General features: G+C 38.5%; 1 protein-coding gene across 3 annotated transcripts; it reads right to left on the bottom strand.

The window, feature by feature from the left end:
• Positions 1 to 821: 821 nt before the first annotated feature.
• Positions 822 to 14045, bottom strand: ndnfl (neuron-derived neurotrophic factor, like). 3 transcript variants are annotated; one of them, XM_079854104.1, is made up of 5 exons: positions 11265 to 11746; positions 10610 to 10787; positions 9429 to 9620; positions 4064 to 4188; positions 822 to 2879 (listed from the first exon to the last, which is right to left on the bottom strand). In XM_079854104.1, the coding sequence occupies exons 3-5, from the start codon at positions 9587 to 9589 to the stop codon at positions 1453 to 1455; spliced, it is 1713 nt and encodes a 570-aa protein (XP_079710230.1). In that variant the 5' UTR covers positions 9590 to 9620; positions 10610 to 10787; positions 11265 to 11746; the 3' UTR covers positions 822 to 1452. The 3 variants fall into 3 exon arrangements, with proteins under 3 accessions (XP_079710230.1, XP_079710228.1, XP_079710229.1); XM_079854102.1 differs by lacking the exons at positions 10610 to 10787; positions 11265 to 11746 and adding an exon at positions 13727 to 14045; XM_079854103.1 differs by lacking the exon at positions 10610 to 10787.
• Positions 14046 to 14904: the final 859 nt, after the last annotated feature.

Below are 14904 nucleotides of genomic sequence, written 5' to 3'. Positions count from 1 at the left end.
CAGTGTTTTTTGTCTTTGACATTGTAACAGGACTACTTTCATGTGGCTGTATCTCAGTTACTATACAGTTTTGAGTCCAAATTTCAATTGCACATTTTCTCTCGCAGTGGTTTTGTATGTCCGTTTAAAACCTTAAACTAGAATAATTTTAGTGATTCTATCATTATATTTTACTTTCATTTTTTGGTGTAGCTGTTGGGTCAACAAGTGAACAATAAAACCACAATTGCCTATTATAAACAACTTTTTTCATCATTAAAAAAACTTTTATTATTTTTGCTGAATTGGTTTAATAGACCGTAAATTCTGTTGTCTCCACTTAGGGTCAGTCTCATTCGCAGCAAGGACAGAAGAAGAATTATTAAAGTACAAAATGACTGATGATCATGCAGTTAAAAAGACCTTACCTGTAGAAATGGCCACTGAACGAATCTCTTTGTGAATCGACTTAAAAAATTCTAATCACTGGTTCAAAACACCCACCTCTTTTTTTGGGACATCCAGCAGCTGTCCAGTGTTTTTTCCTAATTTGGACAGCAGAGGGAGCCATCTATCAGACTGCAGCATCCAAACTAAGTTCTTTGTAAATAGTTTTAAGACTTAATCAGAGCTCACAATGTCTGTTAATTATTTGTATAATCAATATTATTGATTGTAAGACTTTCGTATGGTCACAGACTGGTGAACGCCTTTTTACTACCAACGCCTCATTGAATTGCATTCATTTGTATAACCTCAATTCAGTTCGTTTTATATTCAGGAATATGAACAGCCGATGCCCTTGAAGAATGTCAAAGTGTGACACATCCACAGATCATTTTCATGTCTGGTTGGTAATTGTGTTTTTATTAGTGCGCAGAAGCGCAGCACAACAATCACATCACAGACAATGAAGCGAACTGCTAACTTGTTTTCCCTGCTGCATGCTTTAGCAGAGCATAATCAACACACTGACTTCACACGGCTCCTTTCGCTCTCTCTCGCCGCTCCCATACTTGGTGTCTTTCTCTGATACTGGTGGCAGATTGAGAGATCTGATACAGCTCTGCTTAGCACTGGTGCTCAAAGCCCTCCGGCTGTTTCTCTTGCATATTTTGGCACGGTCCTCTTTTGTGTAAGAGACGAGAGAGTTTCTGTTATTCAGACACTCAATACTGTATAATTAACAACAGAGACGGCACCACGGACAGCAACAACACAAACATTAATACGGGAACATCGTAAAGTAAATTAGTTTTTGCTGGTGTGAGCTTGGTCTCACCTCTCTTTGTATTTGTGTGTCTGTGTTGGCATGTTAATGTGTTTATGTCTTTCAGTGGTCACGTTTGACCTCAACCGCACCAGATCTAGGCCCCCAACAGTTCCCTCTCTGGCCTTACATTGGCTTCCCTGTGGCATATTGTCTCTCCATTGAGTCCTTCTCCACCGAGAGCAAGATTCTGAGATGCACACTTAACATTCACTCCTGGTTCTCACAGTCTTGCTGTGGTACTTAATTGGAAGCCCCCAGCGTCTCATAAGATAAACGTCAAACACGTATAACACCCCTGATTCCAGTTCACCGATCACCGCTGTAGTGACCGCCCGACGTGGGTTTAACTCTTGGAAATACTTACAGAGGACTCTCTCATTGGCTGGACGGGTCTCGGGGTCGATGCAGCGATCCGTCAAGATGTGTTTGCTGTCGAGTGGGATCTGCCTCCGATAAACGCAATATAGACTCCGTTCTTCAGTCCCCATCCAGGCGAGAGTGACTGAGTTGCAGGTCCGCAACTTGTTGAAAGACTTAATCTGCAGCGTGGAGGGAAACACCGGCACAGCTCGGCGGTGGTACGCCGATGATGCCTGAATTTTGAGACAGAATTTGGACTTCCCGAAATTGCCTTTAGGGATTGACGAAGAGGAACCTGGAGCCAAGGCCTGGAGCTGGATGAGGTATGACGGGGCACCATGCAACCATATCTGGGCCAGCTGGTGTCCCACCTCCTCAGACGTCAAAGTCCGTCCTTTACTAGAGACGGTGACCTTGACTTTACTAGTGCCGTTACAGGTGTGCAAGGTAAGGAGGCCATTTTGTTGCCACCCACGAGGTTTAAATCGGAACTGTTCCCCCTGTAGATTGCTTGCGTCCCCGCTCAGGGTGACCCATTTGACCTGGCCTTCCCGTAAGGACGTGACAGCTGGACGAGCCTCCTCGTGTGTGCGGGCGAAAGTGCCGGTGTATGCCGCACTTGTGCCGTTAACCCTGTCCACTACAAACACGTCAAAATAGTACTGTGTATCCGGAAGCAGGTCCGAAACCGTGCACACACTTTCGACATCCCTGCACACACATCCAGGGTCCTCAAACTTGTCAGTTGTCGATGATTCACGATCCTCAAGGGTATCCGGGTGCCGCCACCACCAGTCTTTAAGCGTTGCCCACACAATCTCCTTGCTTTGTTTGTCCCTTCTCTGTCTCTTCTGCACACTCTGTATCTCCTTTCGGATTCCCTCACGGGCAGCGCAAAGACTTCGGTAGTTGTGTTTGTGGTTGACTAACACGCAATATTCGTGATGTGGCAGGTGATCATCTTTAACAACTATGGATGAGCTCGGAGCCCAGTTTAAGGTGACACTGGTCATGCCCACCCCCAGTGTGTGCACTCTAGGATCTGAAGGCAGCTCCGGGAAAGCCCCCGAAGGACCAGGACCTTCGTGGAGGTATGCCGACACCTGCGTGTCCTGATCGTTTGATTTCAGCCGCAGGATGTAGATGGACGCTGGAGCGTAGGCAGGACCGGTGTAGGTGTCTACAGCATTGCCGGTGTAGGTGTAAATCCTAACCTCTCTTCCAGAACCTCTCCACCAAACCTCAGGCATGCTCTTCTTCGAGCCCCCTGAAAAAACGAAGCATTTCAGATCAAGATCAAGCATATTCAAAAGCTCTAATCAAAAGAAAGCTAAAAAACATTGGGCCGCATACACGCATAGCATAAGACTGTTTTTCATGCAAACCATCATTACTTTTGTCGGCACACTTTTAGAGGGAACATTTGGTAATCAAAGTGAATAATTTAAAGGTGTAGATGGGGACCCCTGAGTTCACAGTCTAAATGATTTATATGTCACTTTATGACTTTATAATGCTGCTTTGCCTGCCAGACTACCCCTTCATTTCAGTACATGCGCTTGATTATGAAAGAAGAGTGCAGAAACGTATCAGGATTATTCTGGTGCTGTTAAAACATGATGCAGATGTGTTCCAAATATAAATTAAGTTCCAAATATGTATTTTGCAACAAAATAGTTTGTTTAGCTAGGATTTAACATTTAGTTGTCTATGTCTGGCATTATGAATGAATAATAAATATGTATTAAATTATTTTATAATGTCAACAAAAATTGGTAACACTTTACACTAAGGTTTAATTCGTTAACATGAGTTAATGCATTATGTATTTATTTATCTTGGTTGATGTTAATTTTAAAGCTGTATAAATTAACATCTAACATGCACAAATATGAATTAACAATGAAAATCAGGATATTTATAATTAACATAAAAACCTGAAAATGAAAATTCTGTAGTCATCGACTTACCCTCATGTTATTCTAAACCTGTATCACTATTCTATTGCTTCTGTGGACAAATAAGTTTTGTAAAGTACCATTAAAATTAGAAACAGATGTTAATGTTTATCCATCCAGACTGTGCTTGCATATGTTGTCTCTTTGTTTCTGTTTGAAAATGTTTTACTTTCTATCAGGAAACAGCCTGGAGATTTGGAGATGGATAAGAGGAGAATCTTCTGTCCACAGAGGCCCTAAAGCAACACAACAGCAGTTTTACACCTACTAATTAAATCAGTCAGCCTCAAGCGACTGCTTCGCTTCTTCATTAGAGCCTCTGAAGGGATGTAACCTGTCCGCCCTTTGGATACAAAATCCCTGAGTTGTCGGTTAGCCCTGGTTAGGCCTATGCCAGTACTCCCCAAACACACAAGTACGTGTTTGCATGCATGCACAAATATACCTTCAAGCAGACACAAGTCCATGAATAAGCATACACACACAAACTCACAGTGTGCTTTTTTTGGTGGTTTATCCTTCAAGGTCCGAACAGCCAAGCTCCATTCGATGGGCACTGCACAGGGGCTCACAGTAACAGACAGCAAATCAGCTTTCTTCTTTAGTGTGAAATACAGTCTGAAACACAGATGTATATCTGTATGTATTAGAAACAGCACATATGATATGGTTTGGTCTTATTGTCCATAAGACCTCTCAAAAAATCTAATTTTATATTCTATAAATTAACTATTATCATGAATTGTTTACTCAAACAATATCCTTTTTCAACAATTTGTACCAGCCTAATTGTGTCTCATCAAATAATCCAATCTACATTCCTTTTTAAAATAAAAAAACTTTTAACATAACTGTGACGGAATATCTCACAATTATGACTAATTCTCACAGTTGTGACTTTGTATCTTACAATTAGGCTGAATTTCTTATTTGAAAATTTATCTAAAATATACTTGTTTTATTTTTTACTCTGAAGCAGAAACAGGCTTTCATAAAATACCCCCAATTGCTGCTTGGTACAAAATCATTGGATTTATGATTTATGACATATTACAACACATGACTGCCCATATTTATTAGTAAACCCCTACTGATCTGCTCAGTCATATTATTATTTCTAAACACCAGGGTCAAATTTAGCAAATGTTCACCCAACCCTATGCTGCTCCTGGCTCTGTGTATTATTCAGAAGGATCTCAACCTTAGAAATGAGTAGATGAAGTTTATTTTAAAAAAGTCCCTGATCATTTCAATCTGACCTTTATAGTTTGAGCAACATGCCTTTGTATCATGAACATTTGGCATCCATATTGTACCTGCCAGCAAACCCACATGTGAGTATAAGGCTGATTCTTATATAGAAAGCGTTTACATTAAAGAGACCCAAAAAGTTCACACAATAATGAAAATTGTCTTGTCATATTATACTCACCCTCATGTTGTTCAAAACCTGTATGACTTTTTTTTCTTCAAGGCAATATAAAATTACATATTTTGAAATCTGTTTTGAGAAGTTTTTTTTTTCTTTTTCCCATACAGTGGAAATGCCGATGGTCTGTTTGGTTCCCAACATTCTTCAAAATACCTTCTTTTCTGTTTCGCTGAAGAAAAATGCATACAGGTTTAGAATGACATGAGGGTGAGTAAATTATGACAGAATTTTCATTTTTAATAAGGGTTGTTTAAAATTAAATTATGACTGTTTTGGAGGGGAAAAAATTTAAACATTACTTAAACGGACCTCAGAAAAAAAAAAAAAAAGCTAAAAAGTAGGGATGCACCGATACCAGTATTGGTATAGGGCCGATCCTACGCTTGTACTCATTAAAATGCTCCGATACCACGCAGCGTGTACAGTACAGTGCTTGTGACAAAGAAACACAGACAACAGAGCAAACAGAAAGCAGAATGGATATATCAGAGAAGGATGTCTATGAAGTAAATGTATCAAATTAATAGTTTAACAAATGTAAATGTTAAACTAATTAAATATTTACGCCTATATAGCTGCTGTAAGCTTGTCGAGCACACATCCCTTTTTCACAGACATTGCTGGAAAGTTTTTAGTTCAGATGGATATGGCAATAGCAAAGAAACGAGGAGCATATTACTAACGTTAACTGACCCAAAAAAGAGAGAGACCGTGCACTTCTGTTGCATGCTCTTGATTGTTGATCATTCACTCAGCACACATGCGTCATTTGAATTAAAACTAAATCCTATGTACAGTACAAGTAAAAACATGAACTGTTACATGATTTATGTATAACGAGTGGTTCCCTACATTTTAACAGGAAGGCGGTACAATAATCACATGACGTTTTCAAGAGGTTTTCTGTGCGCAAACACCCGAAGCGTGTTACCAGATGCTTTTTCTCAGACAGCGCATGAATAGCCTATTAAATAGTTCTCTTTCATGTCTTCTTGTGCTTTAACGGACAAATTCACACAAAATTATGTTAAAATGCCCATATAGGGAAGTATCCTTATGAAACATTGTCAGTTATGTCTTAAGTGAACATAAACAGTTGAAAAGGAAACACATGTAACAGTATGCTGGATACGTGCAGCTCTTAAAGTGACAGCAGCCTAATAATCCTACTGCTGTCTTTGTCCTCAATGTTAATCTAACAACAAAAGACTCACTGCTCTTGAATAGTTGAGCCCTTCTGGAGCAGCTCTAAATATTCCCTGTGCTATTAAATAAAAGATCAAATATGATAGAGCAAGAATAAGAACAGTAAAAGTAACAGTAGCTCCAACAATACATTTTAACAGGCATAATAAAGCATGAAAATAACTGAAGGAAATATCCTTTGGCTAAGCCAACTAATTTGATTCATATTCTTTTGGTTTGCCCCAATATTTTTTAAAAATAAAAATGCAATGGAAATACAGATATCAGCACTCATATGTGACCCTGGACCACAAAACCAGTCACAAGTCCCACAGGTATATTTGTGGCAATAGCCAACAATACATTGTATGGGTCAAAATTATTGATTTTTCTTTAACGCCAAAAATAATTAGGATATTAAGTAAAGATCATATTCCATGAAGATATGTTGTAAATTTCCAGTCGTAAGTATATAAAACATTTATTTTTGTGAGTGAATGCAGCACAATCGCAAACATAAATGGACAACTTTAAAGGCGATTTTCTCAATGTTTCAATATTTTGGCACCCTCAGATTCCAGATGTTCAAATAGTTGTATCCCGGCCAAATATTGTCCTATCCTAACAAACCATACATCAATGGGAGCTTATTTATTTAATTTCAAAATGACCCATGTGACTGGTTTTGTGGTCCAAGGTCACATATTGGAAAGTAGACGAAAGTAAAAGTGGTATTGGTGCATCCCTACTAAAAAGTGTATGACATGATGCCTTTAAATAACATGCTGCAGAGCTTCCTTGGGGACTGTTTGACTGCTGTTGTTTGCACAGGTTGATCTGCTAATGAAGGTGAGGAGAAACAAAAGCAATGACTTCAGAATGACTGATCTCTGATAAGCTTCTATCGATCCATCCCCACCGTTTAGATATGCATCTCCACAAACCCTAATGTTTACAGATCACAACTGATGCCAGGTGCACCATCACTGTAGAGCGCTTTGCTCAAGCAGGAAACACATTCACTCCCCCTCCATGAATAACATCACACTGGGCAGAATATGGTGAAGCTCCCTCTGTGCATTCTGGTAACACCAGCCATTTGGCAACCGCCACTTCCTCTGACCTTGAAAACAAGCTTGTGTGGCTGCCTTCAGTCAATGGTGTTTGCATCTTCAACTGCTCATTATATTTTTTCTATGGTAACAGTCAGACATTAGATTTAAGACGCAGCGTTTGTTTAATGCAATTTAGATCTCTTATTTGCATGCCACTGGCTCACCAGCATAGCACATTATCATAATATTGATTTCATTCTTCTGGTAATCAAGTTTAACTTTGACCTTGACTGAAATAAAGGGTCATCGTTTTAGTTTGAGGGATTGCTGGCAGGTACACTTTAGGTATGTCCATCCCTTACCCTTTTAATGCAATTTTTAGTGAGAGTTTGGTGTGGAAGGCACAGTTACAATCTTTTAATAGATTAATTAATTTGATTTATGATCAGCAGCTCCTGCCCTACGGCTGTGCATTGAAACGCACTCTGTTCTTCTCTCTCTTTCTCGCGCTCGGTCTGAAGCCTGACACCACCTCTGTTACGGTTGAGGGAGCAGTTCTCACTGTGATTCTCACTGGCTAGTGTTGCTAATGGAAAAAGAAAGCTGCAGTTTTAGTTTAGTTTTAGCTGCTGGGTTTGGGTTTAGCTATTGGGTTTGATAGAGAGGAAACTGAGAAATCTGTGGCATGATTTTAAGACCATTAACGAGAATTAAACAGATAGGAGATCACTTTTATTTCAATTACCAAAAATGTTTAACAGTTTTAGTTAAAAAAAATAAAAATAACAACATTGACCCTAAAGATGTATACTGTGAAAAATGGGAATATTATAAATATGTGTAATATGATGAATGAATAATTATAATACTGTTAATGCTAACGAAGAGAATACTACACATACACAATGTAAAGTTAATGAGAAACAATGAACTGAAGAAGACAGAAGGCTTAAATACACGAGGAAGGTAATCAACAGAGCAGGGAACATGTGAGGAATAATTAGAAACTACAACTAATGAACGACTAGAACTCAGGCAATGACAAAGACAGTGAAAACTAAAGTGTTTCTCATGTGGATCTCCGGAAAAAATAATTTGCATGGCACTTCAGTGATAAAACTCATGCATTCAGATGGCAATTTATTCACGGTGGAGGAACGAGTTTTGTGATCCTACAAACCCGGGAATTCACCCACATGGTCAGTCCCATGATCGTCTGCTGTAAATAAAATGTCATACGCTTGGAATAATACGAATAAATTCATATTTAATTTAATAATAGGAAATTATTTATTATAGTTTTACTTATTTAAATCTGTTTAAAAATAGGAATATAGACGTGATATAGTTAAAATGGTTTTATGTCTTGTATTTTACCTCAAAATGATGGATGTCATTTTAAAAATGTGGAAATTAGCAGAAATAAGTTATTATAGTAACAGTAAATGTAATAAAAGTGTAGGCTAGATTTTTAAAATGCATCCAAATTACAGCGAAGCACAACAGTTATCGTACTGTGCTTGGCAGTGGTCAAAAAGGATTCAAACAGTACATTTTTAATTGATCTCTTCTTGTAAACTGAGTGATGTGGATTTGGACGGCAAATGATGGCATAACATTATTTTTACGACGGATTTTTACGGGGGTGGTGGGAGAAAAGCACTGACATTCTGGATTCGGACAGCAATAAAATCACTGACTAGCCCCTGTAAATGGTGAAAATACCTTACGACCCCATGAGAAACAATTACCGTCTGAGTAGGGCTTTAAAACTAAACAAGACAGTGAGAACTAAACACGACTGACAAATATCAGGAAATATTTATTTTGTATTAAGTAAATATTGTATAATTGTTTCTACCCACCATTTTCAACCCCATTGCAACCTCCTGGGTTTTTGAAACCCCCTGCGCTAAAGGACAGATATCAGTTTACAGTGATTTTCAGACGAGTCGATTCCCTGCTAAGTGATTATGCAGTATTAGCAATCTCTCTCTCTGGAGAACTACAATGTTGATTTAAACTCTTCCACTCTTCCATTTCTTCTCTACTTGAGTTAGAAGCTTCAAAACATACACAATCAGTGTTTCTCTTTCATTCCTTTCCTTTCTGATTGGTCCACTTGGCCAATTTTAGTGTACGTCCCACCAGATTATCTCCCACCAGATCCCCAATGTGTCTTTTACCTACGAGCGCGTCCTTTGGGAAGATGTACTGGTGTGACCCTGTTCTCACTCAGCCATGTTGTGGGGTGTAATGTCACTTCATTTTCAGGTGCCAGGCCACTGATGGTGCTGGGACCAGAAAAGAGGGCCATGGCCAGGCAGAGACACCAGGAGAGAGCCATCCTTGTCCAACACAAACAGCCACTCACTTATCTGGAAAACAAAGAATGCCATTTTTAAACAAGTGGTAAGAGCTTTTAAATGCATTTTATCCACCAGTTTTTTTGGTAGTTTTGAATATTTCACTAAAAACCACAAGGGTGACATCAAAGGACAACAATGCTTTTTTAAAGTTTTAACTTTGAAAACTATTACATTAAAAGACTTTTGGTGGAGAAAGATTTTCATTGACAACTTAAAGCACATATTAATGAAATTTTATAGAACTACTGTGCTCAGTTCTCCCTTCATAAAGACACTGTGAAAGGAGCATCTGAATTCTCATAATAAATTTGATTAAGAAGTTTGACTTCTTTTACATACACTACATTGACCATGTTGCACTGTCCTTTGACCTGTCTGACCTTTGACCAATGGAATACTAACAACACTGTTAAAAAATGTGTACAAATGATACCTTTATCGGTACAGCAACTTGTCACTGGGGGAATAGCCTTAAAATGTAAATATTTTTTGGTTAAGCACTTAAAAAAACCATCTGACTCACAATTATCTGCCTTTTTTGTTTCACTGACGTCCTTTCAGCAGTGGCCACTGGTTACACACTTCACAATATCCGCAGATGCAGTATGTCATCCAGATATTGTTCGCCTACTACTGTTCTGCTCACTTGACACACAGCTATTTGCATATGTAATAGGGAAGTACGCATCGCCTATACAGACTGCAGTGAAAAATCGATTTACCATATCTTGTCAGTCAGTCCATCTATTTAGATAACAAACGTCCCATGCCTTGGCTTATGAAAGCTCTGAGACAAATGAGGACATCTGGAAGTTTCAAAGGAGCTGTTAATTCAGCAGAATTTTGACTTTATCTCATTTCAAAAAAGTAAATCCTTCATACTTAAAACATCTTGTCCTTGATGTAAAAGTTGGAGATAAACTGCCGACTTCAAATTAAAATTAAGATTAAAATCTTCTGAAACCTGTCAAAACCCAGCTCTGACGGCTGAAACTCACATTCTCGGGTAGATCTGCACTCAGGGCTGATGTGTTAGATGACAGTGCTGTTATTTATCTCTCAAGGTGCTGACAAACTCACTGGTGTTTCAACCGACATTCAGCACAAAGGTTATTCATTATGGCTGACAAGCCAAGAACTGAGCTATCAGTCAATCAGTTGATTCTCACACTCCATCTGTTGTGAGGGCAAGATGAGAGAGAGAGAGAGAGAGAGAGAGAGAGAGAGAGAGAGAGAGAGAGAGAGAGAGAGAGAGAGAGAGAGAGGGAGAGGGAGAGAGAGAGGGAGAGGGAGAGGAGATGAGGGAGAGAAAGTTAGCCTCATCCCAGCTGATGATTCATTGATAGCAGGAAACATTTGCCTTTATTCAGAGAGAATTATTTATATGAGCAAAGAAAATTTGCTATCCGCTAACACTCGCTGCTCTCTGCTTTGACACTCCACACTAAACCTTGCGCTGCGAGACGAGAACGGCACTTCAGCGATGCCTGGCAAACACTCACTTGAATTTATGTCTCTATTTTTAACAAGCGACATCAAATTGGTTTACTACGGAAATAGAATTCAACTCTTCTCATTATGTACGAACAGCAGGCTGCTTTGGTACTATAAAAACCCATCGACAAAAAGAACAAAAACCGACCAAAACAGCACCTGGAGGTAATCTGAACACCGCCGGGCGGCGTCTGTGGGGGAGAGTTGAGGAAGTTTGAAACTCTCAGATGTTCAATCTGTGTTTATCTGCAGCTGATGGGCCCAGTGATGTGAGTTCACGTCCCCGGGGAGAGAGAGGCAGCGATCAAAGCCATCGTGCTGAAAAGTGTCCCCATAACAACACGCATGGTTGTCGCTGGGGAAACGTTGCCCCGTAGATCAGATGACAGGCGATGGAGTGAACGCGCATGAGACGCGACGCGCTCTCTCATCACCCAACCTCTGCTCTTATTATGACTGCTGAACAGGCCCTCATTAGAAACAGAAGAGAAGGATGGAGGGGGTGGAAAAGAAGGATGCAAGGAAAGTGTGAAGAGAGGAGAGAGAGAGAGAGAGAGAGAGAGAGAGAGAGAGAGAGAGAGAGAGAGAGAGAGAGATTGGAGCGGGAAAATGTCCAGGAAGATGAAGAGAGGGATTAAGAAAGGTGAAAATAAGACCGTGAAGGTGAGAAAGAGAGGAAAAAAGAGGTAAAGGGAGAGTGAAGGAGGGAGGAGCCGAACAAGGGCGTAGGAGGTGAGAGAGAAAGACAGGAGGAGGAAGGGATAGAAGGAAGTGTAGAAGAAAAATAGACACTAAATTGACACGTGCACATAAGAGAAAGAGGAAACGAAAAAGAGCTGGATGGCAAGAACATGTTTGAGTTATATTTCATCCCAAAGTCAAAAGAAGTATTTCTTTCTACAATTTTTTTGCATTGTAAAATTGTTTACATGCTTTTTTTTTTCTCCCACATTTCTCATTAATGTAATGCACAAATAAAATCAATACTGAAAAAATAATTTATATTATTTATATTTTATAATATATTTTAAATATATTATTTTAAAATGATTAAAATATTTTATATATATTATTTGAATACATATTTCAATGCATGTATACACCATTTTTAATTTTATATGAATTAAAAAATGTAAATATAAAACAAAAATACTGTATTACAGTAATGAGAATTGCCATTGAAAATCAGTGTGGGATGCCTGGACACATTATGGTAATGATAATGGGGGAATTGTGGGGGAAAAATACTTAATTGTAAAAAATAATGGCGTAATGCAAAAACATGATTTCTTTATGCAAAATATAATATCTATAGTTTTTCTTTTCCTTTTGATTCCCCCATGTCTCTGTAGTAGGCTACTAAGTCTGTCCGTTCATTAAACCTCACACTAATTTTCTCGCTATCTCTCAATCTCTGTGTTTACTGTGTTCTGCGAGCTCTTATTACTGTACACACTCTCTCTCTCGCTCTCGATCTGTTAGAGAGCTTGTTGATGGCGTTGGTGGCTGGGGTGTCATGTGACACATGCTCTTTGCAGGGGTCCTGACTGCTCCCAGGGGAGTCAGATATAAAGCGAGAGAGAAAAGAAGGGGGAGAGGTAAGAGAGAAAGAAAGACAGAAAAGGACTCCAAACTTGAATGGTATAGAATGAAAACTGAGAACTCATGCTAAGATGTGGGCCGTAGGGGGGTAAATAGACAGAGATGTGCTCAGATGGGGAGAAAGAGGGTTTAGTGAAAGATTGGGGAAAAGTATAAATATATTATGGTCATGAACACAAGATATAATGGCTGACTTTAACAAGTCAAAAGTAACACTACTAATTGCTTTGTCTCTCTTTCCTTTCAGTCTCTGTCTCTCTCAAAATTGAATCGAGCTGAATTCAGTTCAGAGACATTTAGTTATGGTCATGCAGTTACAACACTACAATATAATGCCTATATGTACAAACTATATGTTATCATAAACAAAATGTAAGTTTTATATTTATTATCATATTATATATATATATATTTATATCTTTAGATTTTTTTAATGTTATATCTATATAAAATATTTATTAAAATTGTGTTTTATATATATATACACACACACATACACAAACATAATATAAAAATAGGACATCAATAAAATGTTTGAATAAATAATTTTTTATATTTTTTTTAAAACCAGAAATAAAAATGAGAAAACATTCCAAAACGTATTATTTTCTGATATTTTGATTCATGTAACTTTCATCTGGGTTGTGAAGAGTTTCTTTTTTTCCCCCTGTTCTGGATTTCCATGAAACTGAACCCCCATCCCAAACCACACATTATCTCACTGCTGTACTTATGGGCTATTTAGTGGTCAAAGAGACACGAGTAAGAGACATACACAGAGGATGATCGCCATCTCATGTAACAAAATGATATAAATAGAGATTGAAGAAAATGTTTTTCCAAAATACTAAACATTAATACTTTTATCTAAAGCAACTTGCATTTAAGATTTTCTTTATCACATTGTGTTTTCACTGGAAATCGAGCCCATGACTTTGGCTTTGCAGGCACCATGCTCTACCAGTTGAGTCCCTGACATGTAATCACAGACACACAAACACGCAATCACACGTACTTACCTCAGCCAGCGCTTGGGTCTTCCACTCTGAAGAAAGAAAGGAGGAGAGGTGAAGAAGAGCAGAAGTAAACGGGTCTGATGTCTTCTGCACTGGTGTTCAGAGTCACAGAAACTCGCCTGTCCTGCTGGAGTATCCTGAGGATAGAGGGAAATAAAGAAAAAAAGAAAAGCCCTCCCACCCTTCTCCTCTCCTCTTTCTCCCTTATCCTCTCTCTTCTCTCGTTTCCACTCCTTTTCTCTCCTCTTTTCTCTCCCCCCCGACCCAGATCAGTGCAGTGTGATAACTGAGGCGCGCTAGTCAAATAGACACATGCGCGTGTGAGCTGTGTGTATGTGAGAGAGAGAGAAGAGGAGGAAAAGAGATAGATGATGGATAGAAGGATGGAGAAAGTCTCTTGGTGAGGACTGTTGTTGCAAGAGGGGTGATAGTGTGTGTGTATAATTGCAGAGAGAATTGGGGGGGGGGGGGGGTTGTTCAGAGACGTGTGTGTTTTTGAAGATTACATAGTGATGTGTTAATTACATTTGGGGAACCACATTATAGACAATTTCCATTAACTCTCATAGAAACCCAAACCATAAACTTCATTATAAACAGTAAAAATATATATATTCTTCATGTGTATAAAACTTTGGGTCATATTTCAGTGAAAAGGTTATATAAATGATATGTTAATAACTCTTCCATTTTATGTTTTATTTTTATTTAATTTAATATTTAATAAAAAAAATCATTGCATTACATTACAGATTTTTTTTTATTTTATCCTTTCATTCTTTAAAAATGAGTATATTCAATTCATGAGAACAGCCTTTGACAATAACTGGAACCGGGCTCCTCGACACATTACGGTGATGCAAATTTAGGGGGGAAATGTGTGCAAATGATATGAAAACAATATTTGAATGCAAAAAAAATATGACTTATCTTAAAAAAGACTTCATAAAAGTAATGTTGTCTTACTGAAACTTACTGTAAAGTTGTTTTATCAGAACTAGCGATATAAATATACAAATATTGGCAAATATTTATAAATACATCAGCACTGAACATAAAGTCCCTCCATAGCACACCTGAAGCGTGGGTGAGCGTGCGTTTGTGTACGTATTGTTCTAAAGGTCAAGTGCTCTTCTCAAAGAGATTGAATATGTACATGTAATTGTGAGTGTTTTTCCAGA

Source organism: Squalius cephalus (genome assembly GCF_949319135.1).
Source record: "Squalius cephalus genome assembly, chromosome: 20".
Classification (NCBI taxonomy): domain Eukaryota; kingdom Metazoa; phylum Chordata; class Actinopteri; order Cypriniformes; family Leuciscidae; genus Squalius; species Squalius cephalus.
Note: the sequence above shows the minus strand (reverse complement) of the source record. Positions and strands in the feature narration are given on the sequence as shown.

Bases quoted from the DNA above. Each gene is read 5' to 3' on its own strand.
- ndnfl (XM_079854102.1), bottom strand. From the start codon at position 9,589: ATGGCTCTCTCCTGGTGTCTCTGCCTGGCCATGGCCCTCTTTTCTGGT. The intron at 4,189-9,428 runs GTAAAAGACACA...TCTGTGTTTCAG, and splicing joins CCCAAAGGACGCGCTCGTAG to ACTGTATTTCACACTAAAGA. The intron at 2,880-4,063 runs GTGAGTTTGTGT...TCGTTTTTTCAG, and splicing joins ACCACCAAAAAAAGCACACT to GGGGCTCGAAGAAGAGCATG.